The sequence below is a fragment of the Martes martes genome (assembly GCF_963455335.1).
Source record: "Martes martes genome assembly, chromosome: X".
NCBI lineage: Eukaryota > Metazoa > Chordata > Mammalia > Carnivora > Mustelidae > Martes > Martes martes.
Genome location: NC_137897.1, coordinates 3,447,027 through 3,469,960, shown reverse-complemented (window position 1 = coordinate 3,469,960; position 22,934 = coordinate 3,447,027). Strand labels below are relative to the sequence as shown.

At 44.4% G+C, this 22,934-nt stretch overlaps 1 protein-coding gene across 1 annotated transcript in view; it reads left to right on the top strand.

Moving 5' to 3' along the window:
- The window catches only part of NLGN4X (neuroligin 4 X-linked), a 115,843-nt gene extending 95,414 nt beyond the window's left edge, over window positions 1-20,429 (top strand). Inside the window, exons 2-4 of the mRNA XM_080795694.1 lie at window positions 4,554-4,739; window positions 8,921-9,710; window positions 18,884-20,429. Of these exons, the coding sequence (XP_080651820.1) occupies window positions 4,554-4,739; window positions 8,921-9,710; window positions 18,884-19,733 (1,826 nt within the window). The 3' untranslated portion in view covers window positions 19,734-20,429. The remainder of the gene's footprint in view (window positions 1-4,553; window positions 4,740-8,920; window positions 9,711-18,883) is intronic.
- Window positions 20,430-22,934: the final 2,505 nt, after the last annotated feature.

Sequence of the window (22,934 nt, the reverse complement as noted above, 5' to 3'; positions counted from 1 at the left end):
CAAGCCTTCTCTTGGGGTCACTCAAAAAAGTAACATAGTGTTTGTGTGATTGATTGCTAAAGAGTGAGCTACAAATTGGGGGAAAAAATGTAAACCCACATTTAGAATTAAGTGCGAAATTCACCTATCACCACATTCCCAGAATTAGGCTATTAATTGTTGGATTTCCTCCCAGAGTTTGTATTTTACACCTCGTTTTATTATGTTAATACACATGGGATCTTGGGACCCAGGATTCACCAATTCATTGATTTCCCTTGAGAGATCTTCCCCACGTTTCTGTGTCTCCACGAATGAAGACCCTCTCCGCACAGGCATTATATGGTTCAGCCAACAGAATTCATGCAACATATCTTTTATTCATGAACGCCGAGATGGCTGTCACCCCTTATTTTCAAAATTACAATCAATAAGTATTGATCTTTTGGTGCATGGCTACCTCTAGACAATCAAATAAAGATTTATTTATTTTCATAGAAATTGACCTTCAGGGTCTTAGGGTTATCTTCATGGTATGGGCATGAGTTGGAAGCAACCAGGATGGAAAAGTGAACAGGATGTCTTGTCTCGGGCACTGGGATGCAGACCCAGCAGAGAAACGAGGTTGGCTCGGAGGGGATCATGCCCCAGACGTAATGGCCACGGCCAGAATTTCATGACCGTGAAACTTATGAACCGAGGACCTTCACGTTTTGATTGCTACTGTGCAATACACAAAACTGTGTTCATCATCTTGCATTCTGTTTCCAGAATATGATTTTGGTTTTAGGGTGTCCGTTAATACAATTCCAACCAAAGTACTTTAAAAACACCTGTGCAGCCTTGTTCTCAACTGCAGTGTGGGAAATAGAGTATACTTTCTGGAACTAATGTAAGGAATCCCGTTAACGACTTTACGGGTCCCGTGTTTGGAAACCTGTGCCATAGAAATCATTTGTCCTCATAATTGTCTTTGATTTATTCTCCTGATGTTGGAAATGGGTTTTGACCCTGTATGACATTGATGTGGTAATTAAGTGACTCCGGCCATTTGTAAGTAAACAAAAAACCACAAATAGAGACACTAAATTTTAAGAGCTTTCCCCCATTGGACTTACAGAATTGGGATATGTTCCTTTCCGTCCCTCCCATCCATAGGTATAGACCCTTTCGTCAAATCATGCACGATTCCACCAAGAAAACTTAAGTTGCACGTTGTAATAGAGGCACCCACGGAAGGATTTCCTGTAAACATCAGAGAAAATGGATTTGCATGCATTTGTCTGATTTTCGTCTTTATTCCTCTCCTCGAATTCTTATCACACATTTCTTTCTGGGCTCATTTATGTGACCTAAAATAAATACCGTCTCTTCTCATTGGAGAATTTTTATGCAAACATGCATACCAAATACAGTGCCTTGTTTTTACGTGATCCAGAATTTCATTCAACAGGCGGGGATAATGGGGTTTCTGGTGTTGAGGCACTTCTGGTGGACCATATTTTAAAGCTACCACTGGGCAAGGGAGCCTGTCTCTTGGGTGAATGTATGTTTTCTTGCTCCTTCCAGGGCCTTCAATGAAACTTGGTATCAATCTAGGGTCAGCGTGTCTCAGTTGGAGGGTCTGTTTTGTATCTTTCTCCCATTGTGGCATTGTTGGGGTGGGGTGGGGGGAGCTGAGTGATTTACAACCTTCCTTGCAGAGACCTTAAATCTCCAAAGCCAAATGTTTCGTCAGCTGAAATGCTTCAAGGAGGTGCAACCAGGAGTGCTTATCAGTGAAAGAAGGCATTTGTTTAAAATCTCTGGTTTTAGCCAGCCAAGGGGCTGCTTCTGTTCATTCCTCGGCTGCGTATATGGGGAATGAAGTCCTCCGCGGTGGGACAGACTTTGAAGGATGCTTCTACCCGCGCTCTGGTTTGGTGATGTGCCTGGCTGTTTCCAAATTGATTATCTGCTCTCACGTTCATAGAATTCCGCACGAATAAATGCATATACATCTGCTACCTGCATTATATCCAACACCGCATTTCCACCGTCGGAGCAGCGAAGGAATACCCTCTTGCAGACAAAATAAAATTGCTCCCGTTCACTGAGTACCTGCGATGGAAACTCTGCCTTGTGGGTTGTTTAAATAACAAGAGAAGGGGGAGAAAAAAAAAAAAAAAAGTCCCTGGGTGTTGCAGTAAATGAAGATTCTGTAAGCAGAAACTATGGAAACACCAACTTCAAAAAAAAAAAAAGAACCACGTTCATTTGCTGAACTTTAGAGATGCATGGAGAGCTGTTTCCCTCAGGACTTTTGGAAGGAATTCAGAATCGCAAAGATCCAGTCTTTCAATAAGAGGCTGTTAGGAGAGCTCAGATTTGCCAGGGTATAGAATATTAATTAGCCTGGCATTTGAGAGGTTACAACAGACACGTTTTTGCTCGGGAGGGGCTCCAATTTAATAAAGGCGGGTGATTTACCGTATGTTGCAAATCCTTGCCGAGCTCCACGGAAACAAAATAAGCAAATAGGTCATTCTGGGAGAGTTGACAGGGCAACTTGGGGGGGGTGGGGAGAGAGGCGGCGGAGGAAGGATGTGTTAAAGACAGAGCAGTTCTGCCAAAAAATTACTAGAGCCTTTAGGAATTAATCACCTCTTTCCTTAATGGGGAAAGAGAGGCTTGTCTTATGGTTATTATACGGCACCCAAACTGCCATTAGGAGCCAGTTTCATACATAAAGCTGCATGAAAAGGGGCTTTTCTCCCAAGCCGAGGGCAGTGCATTTTATGAGAAACTGTGTAAAAGGTTGCGTGATGAATGCCAGAGCCAGGGACCATGCGCTGGCATGAAACGCTAATTAGTAATTGCTAATTAAATGAGGGAGGGGCTGGTAACGTCGGAGCGTTCCCACTAATCACCGCTAATCTCAGCTCCGTCCCTGTGAACGCCGCAGAAGCCTGGATCTGCCGGACGTGCCCTAAATGCACAACCTCGCAGGTTTCGTCTTGCGTCTGTCTGCAGATAAAGGAGATGGCGAGTCCAATCGTGGCAATTTTAGAAGGTCCCCCCCCCCCAAAAAGCCTTCCCGTTGCTTTATTTGAAACCGGACCCATTCGTATCTGTTACCCGCCCAGCTCACACTGTGCATTTTTCTCAGGTGCCCGGGGAACGAAGAAGCCTCACTTCCTCCGGGGGTCAAAGCCTTCGTCCCCTCCTTATTCTGTTTTAGGTTCTAGAAGCCCACTCTCGAGAGCCCCTCAGTTTGCTGTCAGCTTTGGGTGAGGGGTGGGGGGGCGGTTTGATGACCTCGGTTCCGACACCTGTTCTTTCAGGACCCGAATCTGTCCAGGCTCACATCAGCATTGCAGCAGGTGCTCACAAGAACTTAATGAGCACTAATTGGGATGAGGTGAATGGCTTGGCTCTTGGAAATGCAGGGAAAGAAGGAACGAGCATAACTGAGGGCTTGGGGGGGCAGGGGCACAGAACACATTAAAATGGTTAAAACGTAATTTTTATGACTTGCACTTTTTTGGGGAGGGTCAGAAGGCTTATGCAAGAAAGAAAGGGATATAAAGTTGGGTTAATGTCCGTACAATAAATAACGTTGGCAGGTGTTCACAATCGTAGTTCTGAATTTCAGCAGGAGAGCGTCTGTGGACAAAATGTCTTCAGACGTCAGAGGGAAGCCTTTTTTCCAGGTCAGGATCTTTGTGCCATGTGGAACAGGCAAGGAGTCCGATATCCATGTGGTCCTTTATTCCCATAAATGCCCTTTTTTGCAGCTTTTAAGGGGGAATTAAGAATTTGATGCCTTGAGTGAATCTAGCTTCTCGAGTTGCAGAATCTTCCTTCTTCTTGAAATAAAACGTACCAGCTCGTCCCGTTTTAGGGACAGTCGGAGGGATTTGAATATGTGTTGTCATTTGGGTAAGATTAAAGACTTGTGTGTTTCTGCCTGTGAGTCTAAATTTTTTCTGTAGGGGGAAGATACAGGTGCACATTAACTAAGACTGGGATCTCATGATCCCTGCCGTTTACTCGAAACTGAAGCATTAAAAGGAATGAAATGAAAACATTAATAAGAAATTAACTGGGAAAAAGCTGACCTATGTTGCTTTTATTTACAAGCTCGGTCTCTTAAACATCAATGCAGAAATCCCAGCAGCCCAACACATACACTGGTTGTTCCTGAAAAACCTCTTTTAGCCTGGAAAACTTCTTTTGGGATTTTCCTTGAAAAACTCCTTTTAGGAGACTTTCTCACTTTTGCAACCTGCATGTGCACAGGAGTGATAAGTTGAATCTGGTCCAGTGCATAGTCTCTGGTATGGTCAGGAGTTACAGACATTTTAGACTGATGGTGCCTGATAGGCGAGCCCTGTGCAAACTCACAGATGACACATTGTATCATGGGGCCAACATCACAACAATGATTCGCGTAGCCTCATCCTTCCGGCCCTGCAAGTGTTGCTTCTCACTTAGAGGGAGACGGGCAAAGAATGAGATACGTTTTCAAGGACCAGAGAGGTGCGTGTGCTTTTTATAGTTGACGACCCAAAAGATCCTGTTTTGTCTTGCAGGGTTTTTAAGTACCGGCGACCAGGCGGCCAAAGGCAACTACGGGCTCCTGGATCAGATCCAGGCGCTACGGTGGATTGAGGAGAACGTCGGGGCCTTCGGTGGTGACCCCAAGCGAGTGACCATATTCGGCTCCGGGGCGGGAGCCTCTTGCGTCAGTCTGTTGACCTTATCGCACTATTCAGAAGGTAACAAGGGCATTCCCGAGGTGGTGCATGACCCCCAGGGCTGAGCCAGGAGCACACACGGAGTGCATATCTTAGGACCCCTTTGTCTCTTGCAGCTAAAAATCCCCAACTTGTTTTAGGTTCTAGAAGCTCAGTCTTGAGAGCTCCCATCCTCCTCCTCCTCCTCCTTCCTCTTCTTATTTTAAAGATTTTACTTATTTATCTGAGAGATAGTGAGAGACAGAGATCGAAACAGACTCCCCACTGAGCAGAGATCCCGATGCAGGACTCGATCCCAGGACCCCGGGGTCCTGAGCCAAAGGCAGACGCTTAACAACTAAGCCACCCATGCACCCCCATTCTTCTAACTCAGCTTTCTTTCCTTGTGAACCATATTTTGTCATCTCAGTTACATTAACAATTAGATGCCAGTTGCAACAATTGGGACAAAATGAGTCCGTCCGAAAGACCAACGCCTTTGCTTCTGCCTTTCCGACTTGACTCGGTCAGGTTTAAATTTTATCATTTTGGTCAATGTTAAATTCAGTCAACTTCTCATCTCAACTTGGGAAATATAATACAGAAGAGAAACAGCGATATGGGTAAGGGTTGCAGATTTGTTCATTTGGTAAGCAATGGGGCTCGTGGCCTTGGGACTTTTTTTTTTTTTTTTTTTAAGTCACTGGTCTGGGACACCCGGATGGCACAGTCCGTTAAGTGCCTTGACTCTTTTTTTTTTTTTTTTAAATATTTTATTTATTTATTTGACAGACAGAGATCACAAATAGACAGAGAGGCAGGCAGAGAGAGAGGAAGAAGCAGGCTCCCTGCTGAGCAGAGAGCCCGATGTGGGGCTCGATCCCAGGACCCTGGGATCATGACCTGAGCCGAAGGCAGAGGCTTTAACCCACTGAGCCACCCAGGCACCCCTAAGTGCCTTGACTCTTGATCTCAGCTCAGGTCATGATCTCAGGGTCCTATGATCCAGCCCTGCCTCGGGCTCCATGCTGGGCATGAAGCCTACTTACGTGTCTCCCCCTCTGTCTCTCTTTGCTACTCCCACCACTTAAAACAATTAAAACAATTAATTTAATAATAATAATAAACCTAACTACCCTAACTCAAGGTGGCTCCCTGATGTCCATTGGTAAACTGTAGCACTGAAGGGGAATCCTAAAGCTCGTCTACTCCAAAGCCACCATTTATAAAAAGGAAATTGAAGCCCAGAGATGTTGGTTAACCCACCTAAGGCCACACAGCAGTTAGAGAGCCAGGTAAGAAACAAAGCTTCCCAGACCCCAATTCAAACCGTCGCTTGAATTCCCATTGTTCCCCCAAGACTAACAAACATCGGGGATGACTAAAGGGTAGTCCTGGTCTTCTGTACAGAATAGACTTGCCTTGTGGATTTAGGAACATCTGTGGAGATTCCCCATTGCCTCCCCTAGTTGGTATTTTACGGACCAACTGCTTTTCCACTTTAATTTTCCTTAGGAAATAAGCATTCAGCTTGAGTAGAAATTTTCAGTGGACACAGGCACCAATGTGACAAGTGGATTCTCAGCGTAGTAAGGAGATTTAGAACTCACTTGCCATTAAATGCTCAGTGAAGGGACCATAAGGAACCACCAGTCAAATCAAAGCAGACAGACTTGTAGGTGACTTCATAGTGTCTAAGGAGAGCTCGAATTCGGGGCTAGCACCTGTATCATCCCTTTCTTTTTACAAAAATGAAAAAGTGTGGGGACATTGGTAATATCCCTTTGGACAGCATTCCAGAAAATATTGAGACTTTCCCATTTGTCAAGGGATAAAAATCCCAGTTCTCGAGTGAGCAAGTAGTCAGGACAGGCTTCCATAATAAACAGAATAAACCAAATGTAATTGGAGAAGGAGCATAATTACTTAAATCGAGCGATCGGAAATGAGCGAGCTCTGTGGCAAGGCTGTGCATGGGGCAGGGTTCTGCAAAGCAGGTTTTCAGAACAACCCAGCAAGACAGAAATACTCAGACTGTCAGCCTTAGAATTGTACTTCTAGCGATGTCGTCTAAAAAATGGTCACCATGTGTGTGAAAAATGATGTTTTCATGAGGATGTTCACCACGGCATTATAATTTTTTTAAAGATTTTATTTATTTATTTGACAGATCACAAGTGGGCAGAGAGGCAGGCAGAGAGAGAGGGGGAAGCAAGCTCCCTGCTGAGCAGAGAGCCCAATGCGGGGCTCGATCCCAGGACCCTGAGATCATGACCTGAGCTGAAGGCAGAGTCTTTAACCCACTGAGCCACCCAGGTGCCCCTCACCGTGGCATTACAGCCAAGACTCAAAGGAAAAGCTCCAAGATTGAAAAGACAAGAAGGTGATAAGGAACAGGTGCATTTGTCCCAAAGAACAGTAATTAGCACCAAGAACTGTGGAGCAGGTGTCCAGTTCCCTGAGAAACACAATCAAAGCTCTACATTTGTTGGGGTCAGTCATATAAAATAGAACGTTGATGCGGGGGGAGCAGTCAAATGAGCATGAATGACCCTAAAATGCAGACCTAACTTGTATTATCTGGTCTGAATGATGAGTGGCAAAGCCAGATCCATTGAAGATCTTATCTTGGGCAATGCTCCAGTCTCTAAATCCTATCCTCCTGATTGCAATCATGTTTCCCCCCCTTGATTGTTTGCATGACCTCAAAACTCTACAGGGCATGACCTTCTGGGCGGCCAGGTGAATTACTCTTCCAGAAACTCCCGAGACATCGGTGCTCCATCGTGCTGGAATTCTAGAAAATGTCCGGAAGAGATGAGAAAGAGAATGCTATCATTTCATACCCCATCATCTCTTGTCCTGTAGTAGTGAAAAATAGAGGGTTTAAAAAAAATCTTTTTTTTACTTACTGACATTCATATACTAGACAGATCTGATAGAAATTTGTAAGCTACAGAAGTTTACTCATCAAATTGTCCAATTTTTTTTTTCCACTTCTCACCAAACATTTCGTCACTTGTGGCAGATACAAGACAGAAAAGTCTGGGCTTTGAGTTAACATGATTCCGAGATCAGGGATTTGTAGAAAAATACATTTTGGTGGGGCAATCCAACCGAGCATTCTTTTAGAAATTGCTAATGTAATTACTTTTTTTTTTTTTTTAAAGATTTTACTTACTTATTTGACAGAGAGAAATCACAAGTAGGCAGAGAAGCAGGCAGAGAGCAGGGGGGGAAGCAGGTTCCCTGCTGAGCAGAGAGCCCGATGCGGGGCTCGATCCCAGGACCCTGAGATCATGTCCCGAGCCGAAGGCAGAGGCTTTAATGCACTGAGCCATCCAGGTGCCCCTTTAATTACTATTTTAGTTGTAAAACTTTAACGCCGGTACTGTATCGACGGTGGAATTAGAAATACGTGTCTGGGGGCGCCTGGGTGGCTCAGTGGGTTAATTAAGCCTCTGCCTTCGGCTCAGGTCATGATCTCAGGGTCCTGGGATCGAGCCCCACATCAGGCTCTCTGCTCAGCAGGGAGCCTGCTTCTCCCCTCTCTCTCTGCCTGCTTCTCTGCCTACTTGTGATCTCTCTCTCTCCGTCAAATAAATAAATAAAATCTTTAAAAAAAAAAAAAAAAAAGAAATACGTGTCTGAATTTATGCTCTGAAATTGATTTCAGCGGATGTTTGGGGTTTTGTTTTGTTTTTCCCCCCGTAATGAAGTGGTACCTGGTTTACTCAGGGAGGCAAAATGCACTTTGATGTCTTCTTGGCACAGAGCACGTTTTTAAGGAACGGAGGAGATGATAAGTCTGTGAGGCTTTATTTACAGCATCTGGGGATGGGGATGCCAACACGACACGCAACTGGGGACGGATACATGCAATGCACTTTTTTTTTTTTTAAAACCACGGCAGCGAAGTTGTACATTGTAAATGCAGTTTCATTTCCTTAAACGCCGTGCGTGTCTGTGTGTGTGCATGTGCGTGTGCGTGCATGCGTGCGTGAAGAACATCCGAGAAGACCAACGTCCAGAGGGCGGGAGCAGGGGGGAGGGGAACGGGGAGAGAAAGAGATGGAAATGAGGAAAAAATCCTGAAAGAGCTGAATGCTACTGTATCCAGAATTCACATGCCCGCGAGACAATCGGAGCCTTCTTTGCGAAGTAAAAGCTGCTTTTCTGTCTCTGGGGTTTTCATTTGCATGTCTACAACTTTGCACCTGCAGGTCTGTTCCAGAAGGCTATCATCCAGAGTGGCACGGCCCTGTCCAGCTGGGCGGTGAACTACCAGCCTGCCAAGTACACGCGGATATTGGCAGATAAGGTTGGCTGCAACATGCTGGATACGACCGACATGGTCGAATGTCTTCGGAATAAGAACTACAAAGAACTCATTCAGCAGACCATCACCCCCGCCACGTACCACATTTCCTTCGGCCCCGTCATCGACGGCGATGTCATCCCGGACGACCCTCAGATTCTGATGGAGCAGGGGGAGTTCCTGAACTACGACATCATGCTGGGCGTCAACCAGGGGGAAGGCCTGAAGTTTGTGGACGGCATCGTGGACAACGAGGACGGCGTGACGCCCAACGACTTTGACTTCTCCGTGTCCAACTTTGTGGACAACCTGTACGGCTACCCGGAGGGGAAAGACACGTTGCGGGAGACCATCAAATTCATGTACACGGACTGGGCCGACAAGGAGAACCCGGAGACACGGCGGAAAACCCTGGTGGCTCTCTTCACCGACCACCAGTGGGTGGCCCCCGCCGTGGCCACGGCCGACCTCCACGCCCAGTACGGCTCTCCGACCTACTTCTACGCCTTCTACCACCACTGCCAAAGCGAAATGAAGCCCAGCTGGGCGGACTCGGCCCACGGCGATGAAGTGCCCTATGTCTTTGGGATCCCCATGATCGGCCCTACTGAACTCTTCAGCTGTAACTTCTCCAAGAACGATGTCATGCTCAGCGCGGTGGTCATGACCTACTGGACCAACTTCGCCAAAACCGGGTATGTGCTTCCCATGTTGGCTTCTTTCTTCGCTCCTAGTTGGTCTGGGTGCCCCATACGAGTACGGCTTCTATGACTGAATGCAAACATGCTCATGCACACGCACCCGATAACGGTGGGGGAATGTTACTAGCGTGCTCCCTGCATCACTAAAAAAAAAAAAATCTGTTTCCCACCTGCCGTTTCAAGGCGGAGACATACCTGGCAATTCTGTTGCTCTCTGATCCCACAATTTCCAAGCTCAGTAGGACCTCTCTCCTTCGACAAGGAGATAAGGACCTGATCTCCCTGGGCAGCCTTATCAAAACCCGTGTGCCACACGGCAAAATCTCCTTCTAGTGTACCCACGAGATAAAGCCCATCTCTTAATACATCTAGAAAATACTGCGTGCGTGTGTATACTCTGTATTTAATCAGACATATACATATATACATCTGTAGTGATTCTCTACAGTTATGAGACTTGTTTCCTATACATATACATATATTTACAAATATATTTATTTACTTAAATATGTCCTACACATTTATTTCATAAATAAGGACACATTTCATATAGATGTGTGTGTGTATATATGTACATATACGAAATAAATCTATATAAATATATAGAATACACCTTAAATGTACACAAAGAGATACAAATAGATACACATATGTGTATCTATTTGTATATGGATATATATATGTATCTATTTGTACATATATAGGGAAGTATAGAAATATATGTCATTTACATATAAAATATATACATAGTATATAAATATGTTTGTGTTTGTATATATATATAACCTCAGAGGGAAGCTCATTGGTTCAAGTTAGTGGAAACCATACATGACCCACACATACAACAGTTCCCACCGACGTCCCCTTGAGCAGCGTCTCTGCAAACAAGGAGACAGAAAGACTCCCCGACATTTCAAATAGCAGCAAACCTCACATCATCTTTTCATTTTTCTCTTGTCTAATGACACGATTGGGGAAGCTAATGAGCTGTCATTCTCCTCTCCTGCCATCTCTTGCTTCCCTCATTAACCTTGAGCCTCATGCACGGAATTCACCTCGGAGATGCCCACAGCTCCGACGGTTGGAGGAGGTCCCCGTGGCGTGCCAGGCGTCGGACTGGGGCTCCCAGCCAGCGGCAGCCCCACAGTGCCCGAGCCCTATGCAGCTCGAGACACAAGCTGTGGGGACGCCGCGGGCGTCCATGCTTACTTAGGGTTCCAGTGGGTGTCATTCTTTACGGAGACCCCAATATTCTTGGGTGGCAAGTGGTTCCAGAATATTATGTCGTCTTAGCAAAAGTAGTTATAGAGTGTGCTTACAGAGTGGCAAGTGTGTTGCATGGATACGCACTTGGAACTGTCAGATGTGACAAGTTTGGTCTAATAGAGGCTTGTATGGGGGGCAGGAGGGACAGGAGGACGTATGGACCTTTGGGAAAGTTGCTGGCCTGTCGCCTGAAGGTTCTCTCTTTGACAAGGACATGACTGAGGTCACGTCCACAAGCATTTTTATACCATCCTTGTTTTGCACTATTATACCGTTCCTGGGGCTCCTAAAACTGGATACCACTGACGGTGTCGATTAAAGCCACAGACATATCTTGTCTCGGAGTTTGGGTGCTGGAAGTCCGAAGTGCAGGTGTTGGCAAAGCCAGGCTTCCTCTAAATCCTCTATGAGAAGGTTTCACGGTCCTTCCTATCTGCTGCTGCTTGGCAGGTGTCTTTGGCGTTGCTGTCCAGCGACGTCTTTCCGATTCCTCCATCTGCCTCCCCGGCCAGCCCCGCTGTGTCTCTCTGTCTTTACGTGCCCATCTTTTTAACAGGCCGTCGGTCAGATTGGTTCTTAGAAGTCCCACGTTCTCCATGCATCTTGACTGATGCCATCTGCAATGGCCCTATTTCCAAATAAGGCCACATTCTGAGGGACTGGGGGTGAGCATTTCAGCCTGTGTTGATGTCAAGGGGGAACACGTCAAACATCACCCTGTGAAAGGTAGTCTGACGCCCGGTTGTATCACTGAACTCAGGTATGGGATGCCTTTCCTAGCAAGGTGTCACATTCTTGAAGCAGAAAGACTCCCAGGGCCACTTCCCAGATGATGGCCAGCCGTTCACGGACACTGGCGTCCACACTCTTTACGTCATATCTAAACACACCATCATTGCCTACCTTAGTTAAAACCACATACTTTTTTTCCTTACGTGTTTGGAGATGAGCTTGCTATGATTTTCTTAAATGGGAAGCGAGGATCATTCATCACCCGTGTAACTGAACCATTAAAAAAATGGTAAAATCCAAACAAAGCCATTAAATTCTCATTAGAGACTCTCGCCTTGCCAAAGGCTCTGAGGCCGACGCTCTTGCGCTGTTTAAAAAAGAAAGAGAAAAAGATAAAGGAAATTAATTAATGTCACAAGATGGGAAAGAGCTCCTACCACCCAATGGACCTTTTCACCAAGACCTATCAAAGACGGAGCCAGGATTAAAAAACACCACAATGTTCCGTGATTGCGTGCTATTTTTAACGCCCTCCGTGCCCGAGATTCTATTGGACGCTGATCCCCAAATTTCAAGGCTCTGTGCCTGGCGCCTTATTGGGAACTAAGGTCATTCATTGCAGAAGGAATCAGTCAGGACAGCATGGGGCAGGTGGGACTTCTAAGCCAATCTGTCCGACTCGTTGATAAGATGGCCATCCAAAGATAGAGACACGTAGGCAGGTTGCCACGGAATGTCCTGTGTGGGAGTATCTCGCCATCTGTCCATCACAACACGTTGCTATGGGGAGACGAGGACATGGCGTCAGGACACGCATCCCCATTTTCGTTTGGTGTTTCTTTCAATCTTCCGCACCTTCCAGACACCACGCGTGTTCCTTAGTGCTCACATGTCAGACCAGGCAAGTGTATGCTGGTGCCACTTGTCGTACAACCCAAAACTCACAGCTGTGACCTTCTGTCTGGGTTTCAATGTCTATATTCCATGGTCTGTTTGTCATTAGGCACAGAAGAGTCATGTTGGGAGTATGAGTGTAGGAGAGAGAGGAAGGAGAGAGGAGGGTTCCTTAGAGCTAAGAGGCTGTTTCCGTGATCCCGGTTAGAAGACTCGCCCAAAACAGGGCAGGAAAAACAACAGCCTAGGTCAAGACAGGTACTAGTTTACAAATACAGCTGACGTGGAAAGTTCTGATCAAAGAGAAGTCATGTCCAGGGAAAGCTAAAACAAATTCCAAGGTTTGCAGAACATGAGGAAGAAGTGCCCTCTGTGTCATCTACAATCTCTTTGGGAACACGAGACCTGACCGGTCCATAGAATCCAGGTGCTCGTGGACCAAACACTGATTTCGTTTGCGTCCTGTGTGGGACGTGCCCATAAAGGGGACACCAAGGGAGACTTGATCCCCGTAGAACACATTGCAACAAATAGCGCTTGGGACAACCAGATGAAGCCTTGTCCATGGAAGGGCTTACTGAAATGGTATCGGAGTTGAGAGAATGGGAAGATGGTTCTGGCACGACCAAGGCAACCAACACAGATTTCAATGCTTGGATTTGTTCTCAGGACAGGGGTGTCGGTCTGCCTCACAGGCCATGACTTTCGATTTTGTTGGTTATCCTGGGATGAGTTGGTGTTCAACCTAAAGCGAGAGGCACTTAGGGTGGATGGCTTAGGGAGAGCTGCAGCCTACTTCGGGTCTTGAAATGACCTTTCCTGCCAAAACGCTATTTAAGGCGAATGAATGAACATCTCCATCTGGTGCATAGGGGGACGTGTGTCATCGGACCCATTTTCTTGGTGTGTGACGGGTGGTCTTCTTCTGAGAGGTCTAGTAACAGATAGTCAGCTACCACATTATGTTCGGTGAGAGGAGATTCTTGATGAGAAGCTCATCAAGAAGAGCTTCTCGGAGAGTTCACTGCTATTTTTAAAGAAATCATATTGCCTGTCTCTAGCAAATAAAATGGATCACAAGAGCTTAGAAATGCACGTGACTGTTCCCTGCCAGAAGGGTGTCCCCAATGATGACCGGTGAAAATGTGTTTCAGGTGCTGGGAAATGGAGATACAGATATATGCATTGGGGATTTTACTAGGGAGAGAAGATACGTCTGTTTCGTTCTATCCTTAATCATTACGATCTTTAATTTTACTTATGGAAATTAAAACATGCCGCCAGTGGAAGTCAGGTCTAAAAGGCAAGACACTCATATCCCACGTAGCGATCTTGCTGTGTTTGGAGAATTTGACAAGGAAAATGATGGACTTTCCTAAGCTCTGTGAGTTTATATTGGGTTAAGGGGTCTGACTGTGCATCTCCAAGAACTTTAATAGATAGATTGTATCAGGCTAAAGCTTACTTATCTGGATTTTCAAAATCCTCTGCTCTATTCTTTGAGAACAAAATAAACGTGTTTCTTTACCTTTCAAATGCACGCCGAATTTCATCACAAAGAGTCCAGTATCCAACATGAACAGAACACTCTCTTTCCTAGGTGCCCCGTGCTTAATAAAAGGTCCACACAGCTAATAGACCAAACTCAGTGAAATCAGATCGATGGGAAAATAGTGGGAATCCTCACCACCTTTCTTTGCTTTTAGAACAATAAAAATCAATAACAAATGTTTCCATGGCAGATTCCAATTAAATACGAATTTTTTCAAAAATTTATTCCAGAAGACTCAAAAAAAGGAAACATGAGGTGCTCTATGGAAGGGAACGTTTTTATGAAACATTGTAAGACTTTTAAAGAGATAAAAAATTTATTTTTAAATCTATTAATGCTTATTTTTGTAATTTTTTTTTAAAGATTTGTATTTATTCATTTGACAGACAGAAATCACAAGTGGGCAGAGAGGGAGGCAGAGAGAGAGGAGGAAGCAGGTTCCCTGCAGAGCAGAGAGCCCGATGCGGGGCTCGATCCCAGGACCCTGGGATCATGACCTGAGCCGAAGGCAGAGGCTTTAAACCACTGAGCCACCCAGTCACCCCAAATCTATTAATGCTTATAAATGAACACATAAATAAGAAAACTCATGACATGGGGACCTATAATTTTGTTTTATTTTCTTAATCCCATTAGTAAAATAAAAGCACTGCAGTGAGTGTGTCTTCAGTTAAAAGGTAAAATTTCTTTTCCTGTATATCACATTTATAAGTATATCTGTATATCATATATAGATATCTACATATATAGTACATTTTATGCAGTATATACTATGGTATACATATATTGTACTATAAAAGTACCATATACTTTTATACAGCATATACTGTATGTAATATACAGTATACCAGATATACTGTGGGATAGAATATATACTATATGTGCTGTATAACATACAGTATATAGTATGGTATATACTGTGGTATACAATACATGCTATCTATAGTACATAATATACTATGGTGTAAGTATAATTGTATACAATGTATACTATAGATAGTATATATGCTCTGATATACAGTCAAGACTATGTACAGTATATAGTATGCCACATAAACTATAGTATACAATATATACTCTTCACAGTATATAAGATACTGCGGCATACGGTATACTTTTATACAATGTATACTATAGACAGTATATAATATACTGCATATGTTATTGGTTATAACATATGCAATATAAAAAATACAGTATACCATTCAATAAATATTACGTATACTGTATAGTGTACCACATATACTGTGGTGTACAGTACACTTTTATCAATGTATACTATAGACAGTATATCTATATTGTATATGCTATGATTTATAATATATACAATATACAAATATAGTATACCATATATACTATGGTACATAGTAAGTACTATGTGCAGTATACAGTGAATCTTATATACTGTGGTGTACAGTATGCTTTTACACAATGTATTCTATAGATAGTATATGATATACTGCCCCTGCTATGATTCATGATATATGCAATATACAAATGCAGTATACTGTATGTATGTGGTATACAGTCAGTATCATGTGCTATGTATAGTATATCATATATATTGTGGTATACAGTATAGTTTGATACAATGTACACTATAGACAGTGTATAGTAGTTTGTATATGCTATGATTTAAATACAATACAAATCAGTATACTGTATATACTTTGGTAGACAGTAAATATGTGCAGTGTGTAGTATACCATATATACTGTGGCATGCAGTAAATACTATGCACAGTATACCGTGTACCTAACATACTGTATGTGCTATAATTCATAATATATGCAATATACAAATACAGTATATTATATAACTGTGGTATACAGTCGGTATCATGTGCTGTGTATAGAATACCATATATACTGCGGTATACACTATAGTTTGAAACAATGTATACTATAGACAGTATATAATAGATTGTATATGCTATGATTTACAATATAATACAAATCAGTATACTAGATATACCTTGATATACAGTAAATACTATGCACAGTATACTGTGTACCTAATATACCATGTATGAGCTATGATTTATAATATATGCAATATACAAATAGTATACCATATATACTGTGGCATGCAGTAAATACTATGCACAGTATACCATGTACCTAACATACTGTATATGCTATGATTTGTAATATATGCAATATACAAAGATAATATACCATATATAATATCATATATCATGTGCACTGTATATAGTATGCTGGATATACTGTGGTATATAGTAAATATGCATAGTGTATAGTATACCATATATACTGTGGTATACAGTAAATATGCACAGTGTATAGTATATCATATATACTGTGGTATACAGTAAATACCATCCACAGCGTATAGTATAGTATACCGTATATACTGTGATATATAAATGTGTAAATACCATCCACAGTGTAGAGTATACCGTATATACTGTGGTATAAAGTAATATGTGGTATAGAGTAATATGCACATATTTACTGTGGTGCACAGTGTATAGTATACCGTATATGTTGTAGTATACAGTAAATATACCCGGTGTATAGTGTACCATATATACTGTGTTATATAGTAAATATGCACAGCGTATAGTATACCATATTTACTGTACTATACAGTAAATGCCATGAACATTTTATAGTATACCGTATATACTGTGGTACACAGTAAATAGGCACAGTGTATAGTATACCATATATACTGTAGTATACAGTAAATATTCGAAGTGTACAGTATACGGTATATACTATGGTATCCAGTAAATATGCGCAGTGTATAGTATACCATATTTACTGTGGTATACAGTAAATACCATGCACAGTGTATAGTATACCGTATATACCGTGGTATAAAGTACACTTTCATCTGGCAAGCACTATATACAGGATATAGTATACGGTGTGTGCTGTGGGTATTACAGTATAATACTTTATAGTCCTCTCTCCCTAAGCAATTTTTAGATATTCAACTTTACATATCGGCAGAAGGGGACAATATTTATTAAGGTGTCCCTATTTGCCTCACACTTTGTAGTGATTCCTTAACCTCCATCACTTACTTCCAATCCCAGTATTCTCACCCGTTCTATAGATGAAGACGACGAGCCCCAGCGAGGCTTACGACTTTGCTCACAACTTCACGCCTGTAAAGAGGGACAGCTGCAGAGCTTAATGCATGGAAATGCTTTTGACAACCTCGCACTGAAGGCAAAGGTCCCTCCCTTAGCAGACGCTGTCCCCGTTGGTCACTCTATCGTGTGCATCCCACACAAGGCAGGGTCACGTGTGTGGACTTGGGGTCTTCAGGGAGGACTTTCGGGTCCCCCAGTCTTCTGGAATGTGAGCTGAGAGGCAGGGGCTGGAGGTGGGTTTATAAATGATGCCAAGAAGCTGTTGCCTGCAAAGCAGAAGTTCGAACACCCAGAGCAAGCAACGCGGGTGTGCCGGTCCCAGCTTGTCCTGGCCCCTCCGTGATGTCGGAACACGCGGGGCTGTCCACCACGTGACATGGTGCTGCGCATAACCCCAACATTCTCGAAACAAATAAACATTAAGATGAAGTACGTTTTTATACTTTGCTTTACCAACCCTAAAAATAAATGGAAGAAATGAGAATACGATATTTTGGGGAGGTTGGTTGTTATATTAAGAAAATAGGTGGCAAAGATGCTTAAAGTACCACGTGTTGTGCATTATCCTTTAATTTTGATGATTCTCTTTCTGCCTGGGCTCGCTTATGTGAACCATAGGAAAAATCTCAAGTTCCAAAGTTGGCCCGGTGCACTTACCGTCTGCAGAACTGCTCAGTTTATGGCACCGAGTGTTAACTTCTCTTAAACACATCGACTTCGCCGTATCTAAAAGTGTGATCTTATCAAAATTCTTAGAACTAATGCAATATGGTTTGATCTCTACGTGGCTCAGTCTTCAACAAGTTTTCGAGGATATTAAGTATCCCTCTTTCAGACAGAGAGCAAACACATGACGCCTATTACTACTGACTCACATTTTGCAATCACAAGGCCTGTTTTTATTTCACTTTTAACATACATTTAACTTATTCAGCCTCCAACGTGTATTTCTCTACCTCAGACGCCACTCTTGAGCAAGAAAGGGAATGCCTACTTTTTGAACAATGGCCTCCAAGTCAGGATTTCTGAGCCTCAGTACTATTGACATTTGTGACAAGAGAGACTTCCTTGTCTGGGGGGGGCTCTTGGGCACTGGAGGATGTTGAACAGTGTCCCCAAACCCTCCACGCATTCATGACATGTCCCTCCACCCATGATGACCAAACATGTCTCCAGACATTGCCAAATGTCCCTTTCGGTAGGGAAGGGGAATTGGTTTAGATTTATGGCGCAAAAGTAGGTACACTTAAAATCCTATAAAACTTCCTGCACCCATTTTTTTTTTTCACCTTTTCCTGGTTGAAGAGCATTTGATGCTCTCCAGAAATAGTACAAATGTTAGGGAAATGCCATACGTCTGCCATCAGGAATGATGTTTAACATCAAGGGAAGAGAGAGGATGTTAATGAGAACATAAAATGGTGAGCATGTGTGGATTACAGCCGAATGAGTCTGTGGCTTCTCGGGTCCCTGGCGCTTATCGGTAAACAGGTGTGGTTCCCCGGTTGTCACTCCCTGTGGTATTTGATGAGGAGGTTGACTTGTCCCATGTCGAAGAATGTAACCTTCTTTCTCTTTTCTTCTTCCTTCTGTCCCCAGTGACCCAAACCAGCCTGTTCCTCAGGATACCAAGTTCATTCACACAAAACCCAATCGCTTTGAGGAAGTGGCGTGGTCCAAGTATAACCCCAAAGACCAGCTCTATCTGCATATTGGCCTAAAGCCCAGAGTGAGGGATCACTACCGGGCTACCAAGGTGGCGTTCTGGCTGGAACTGGTTCCCCACCTGCACAACCTCAATGAGATCTTCCAGTATGTGTCCACGACCACCAAGGTCCCTCCTCCCGACATGACGTCCTTCCCCTATGGTACCCGGCGATCTCCCGCCAAGATCTGGCCCACCACCAAACGCCCAGCCATCACGCCCGCCAACAACCCCAAACACTCCAAGGACCCTCACAAGACGGGGCCCGAGGACACCACCGTCCTCATCGAAACCAAACGGGATTACTCCACCGAACTCAGCGTCACCATCGCCGTGGGGGCCTCCCTGCTCTTCCTCAACATCCTGGCCTTTGCGGCTCTGTACTACAAGAAAGACAAGAGGCGCCACGAGACGCACAGGCGCCCCAGTCCCCAGAGAAACACGACCAACGACATCGCTCACATCCAGAACGAGGAGATCATGTCTCTGCAGATGAAGCAGCTGGAGCACGACCACGAGTGCGAGTCCCTGCAGGCTCACGACACGCTGAGGCTCACCTGTCCCCCGGACTACACCCTGACCCTGCGCCGGTCTCCGGACGACATCCCACTCATGACACCAAACACCATCACCATGATTCCCAACACACTGACGGGCATGCAGCCGTTGCACACGTTCAACACCTTCAGCGGAGGACAAAACAGTACAAATCTCCCCCACGGACACTCGACCACTCGGGTATAGCTTTGCGGTTCCCTTCCCCGCCCTCGGCTCCTCCCCGCCGGAGAGAGGGAGAAAGAGAGAAGCAGCATCTCCCCGCGAGGAATGTCTGTCATCCCACTGACTTAGGACAGAAACAACCACCACCACCACCACAACAGAAATGCCGCGGGGCCGCCCTCGCGTGTGTCCCCGCGGACCCATCCCATTGGCATTTCCCAGTATCACGAGATCAACTTCTGACCCTGAGAAATGTGAAAACGACTTCATCGCTGTTCCGTGACCGCGTCAACATCCCCATCTCTCCACCCAACGTTCAGCGTGACGAGGACATCGCCCTCTCAAGGACCTGGGTGTTTCCAATGCAACGAGAGAAGCTGACCCTTTGGGAACTCAGCCAGGGACCCTTAAAAGAGAAAAAAAAATTTTTTTTAATTACAGTGGAAAAACAAAACAAAACACAAAATTCTTTATGTGCCATATGACAGATGGCTCTACGGAAGGATGGAAAGACGGTGGGCTTTTACCCTGCCTATAGAGCTGTGATCCAGAGAGAAGGAGAAGCAGAATTTTCCTATTAAAAGAGCGGACTCTGTAGTAACATACCTATAGTTCTGTGCAAACCTGTTTTGCCAGCCTGAACTATATTTAAGAAACTTTGTAAAAAAAAAAAAAAAATGTATATAGCTGTGAGTTTAAACAAAAACACACACGGAGGGTAAAACAAACAAACAAACAAAAAAACAAAAAAACAGCAACAACAAACCAACCAACAACAAAAAAAAGCTTTTATTGGTGTTTTCCGTTTGAAAGAGCTTTTATCGACATTGTGCTTTTCATTGTGGTCTGTATGTATATATATATATAAATATACACATTAGTCATTCACCTCTGTTTCCTCCCGGACACAGGACGATTTTCTTCTTAATTCCTTGCGGTGAGCCAAGACGCGGGGCTTTCTAACGCGTTTCCTTTGCAGGAGGACGTGGGGACGTGCATCGGACCCAGACTGTCTGCGTGGTGGGGCTTTTCTCCCCTCTGCGGGGTTGCACAGATGCATGCAACAGCATTCTTAGGAGACTGCTGGTTGGAGGCCACTTTTATTTTCGGGTGTGTGTGAGAGCCTTCCTGAAGTTGCAACGCCGGGACGGATCCCCCGCGTGGAGTGCATGAAAACCTGCCGAAGGAGAAAACACGCACGCACAGAGCGCCGGCAGGAGAAACAAAACACAGATCTTGGTCTGTCGTTGGGGTCCTTTGAATATGTTGAGGGAGAGTCCCGAAAAGGAAAGTTGCCAAAAAGGAAAGAAAGCTTGCCTTTGGTGGGGCCGTGCCCTGCCGAGTAAATACGGCTCAGTGTTCCCCTGCAGCTGCAGAAGGCTTTTGTTTAAGCAGTAAGTCCCTTATTTATCAGTGAGCAAGATTTTTTTTTTTTTATTCTTTCTATCATTTATCGGATAGAACATACGCTTGTCCGAAAGACCTGCCTTTCGTGGGCTGGTGTGTCACTCACAGATCCGTGAATATGGCAGAGAGGAGACAAACCCACAGAAAAGGGTAGAACATTGGAAGGGCTCTGCATGGGTTTCCCGGGGAATGTAGGATAGCTTTCCCCGTCCAGGTAAGAAACGCAGGTTCCTCACCCATTTTAGATGGGCAAGCTGGGGACCGGAGATCGGCCCTCCGACACCTTCCCAAGTTCCCACTGTCCTTTAAATTCCCCTGAAGGCATGCTTGGAGAGTCACAAAGCAGAAAGGACAGATGGCCGTGGCGACCCTGTCGTCTGCCTTTCAAGAATTATCGCAACATCGGGAAATAGTAGCCAAAGATATTTGAAAATACTGTCTCGAAGGGGGCTATGTTGGAAACCCAGGCTTCAAAGTCCTTGCCGAGTTGGGGATGCTCCACAAATACAGCCCAAGGTCCTTTCGTCCCCCCCACCCGGCACGACCTTTGCAAACGGACCCCCCTCCACTAACACGGTAGTGACCTCCATCGACGCGTTGAAAGACACACTCTAGACAAAGGCAGTCCTTAGACACGCCTACAAGGGACACCACCCAACCTGCCATTTCTCTGGGTTTAAATCCAAAGAGGGGTGGTTCTCTGTACATACGCGTCCGTGAACTCTCTGAATCCCGACTTTGCCCACGGTGAAACCACACTCCTTTCCTGCCGCGAGGGGTCTCCCGGATACGAGTTCTGTCCCCCAGTTCCTCACTTTCTGAAGCTATCGTCAGGTCATTTTCTGCAAGCTCTGTATTCCCCCCCACCCCCCACCCCCAGCTGGGTACGGCAGGTAGGCTCTCCGTGAACCGACGTGGGAAGTGATGCTTCGCATCCGTGTGGGTCCGGTATGTTTGTAATGTGAATTCCAATATTTGTTTAGTATTTCCAACTGTCTTCTGCTAGCAATATGCACACTAATGTGTCAGGCTTGTGACATTTGGATAAGGAAAAAAAAAAAAAAGAGTTCTTGTTAAGTGAATAACTTTAGCTTTTACAGAGGATATGATCAAAAGAAATTTAATACACCTTAAGGGATATCTTATTTCTACATGGAAAGAAGTTATAGAATCTTCATAGAGTTCTATGAGAATAAAATATACTTGCTATCTATAAAAAAGTGAAAAAAAGAGGAAAAAAATGAGAAAAAAATAAGTAAAAAAAAACACAGAAAAAAAACCACCTTTCCTAGGCTTTTATTCTTCACCTTCACAGGCACGCAGGGTTTAACGGTTTCTTGGGTTATTATTTTGCAATTTTGTTTTTGATTTCGCCTTAAGTAATGATAGAAGATATATATGGCTGGACACATATGTATAAACTTTTCAGCAGCATTTTTAATAATAAAATATCACAGTATTTTCTAATGCTTTGTGCAAATAATTGTGCGTCCGTTCTTTTGTTGTAGGTGGTCTATTTTATTGACTTTTTTCTTTTCCCCTGTCCGACTGCCCTTTCCATCTTGAGAGCTCAGGGGTTCACCCATGGACCCATGACACCGGTAGTGGATGGGGTTCCTACGGTGTCTCCCGTGCACGATGTCTGTGCCATCACGGGGGACGTCCTGCCTGACTCTGGAGGGCGAAGGAAATCCTGCACCAGGATGCTGATGTTTCCCAAACATTTCTGAATGGCAACACTGGGATCTAGGACTTCTTCTTTGCCCGTTCCTCCTCTTGGCACTGGGTTTGGCATTCCAGGCGACCTAATCGGGCCCT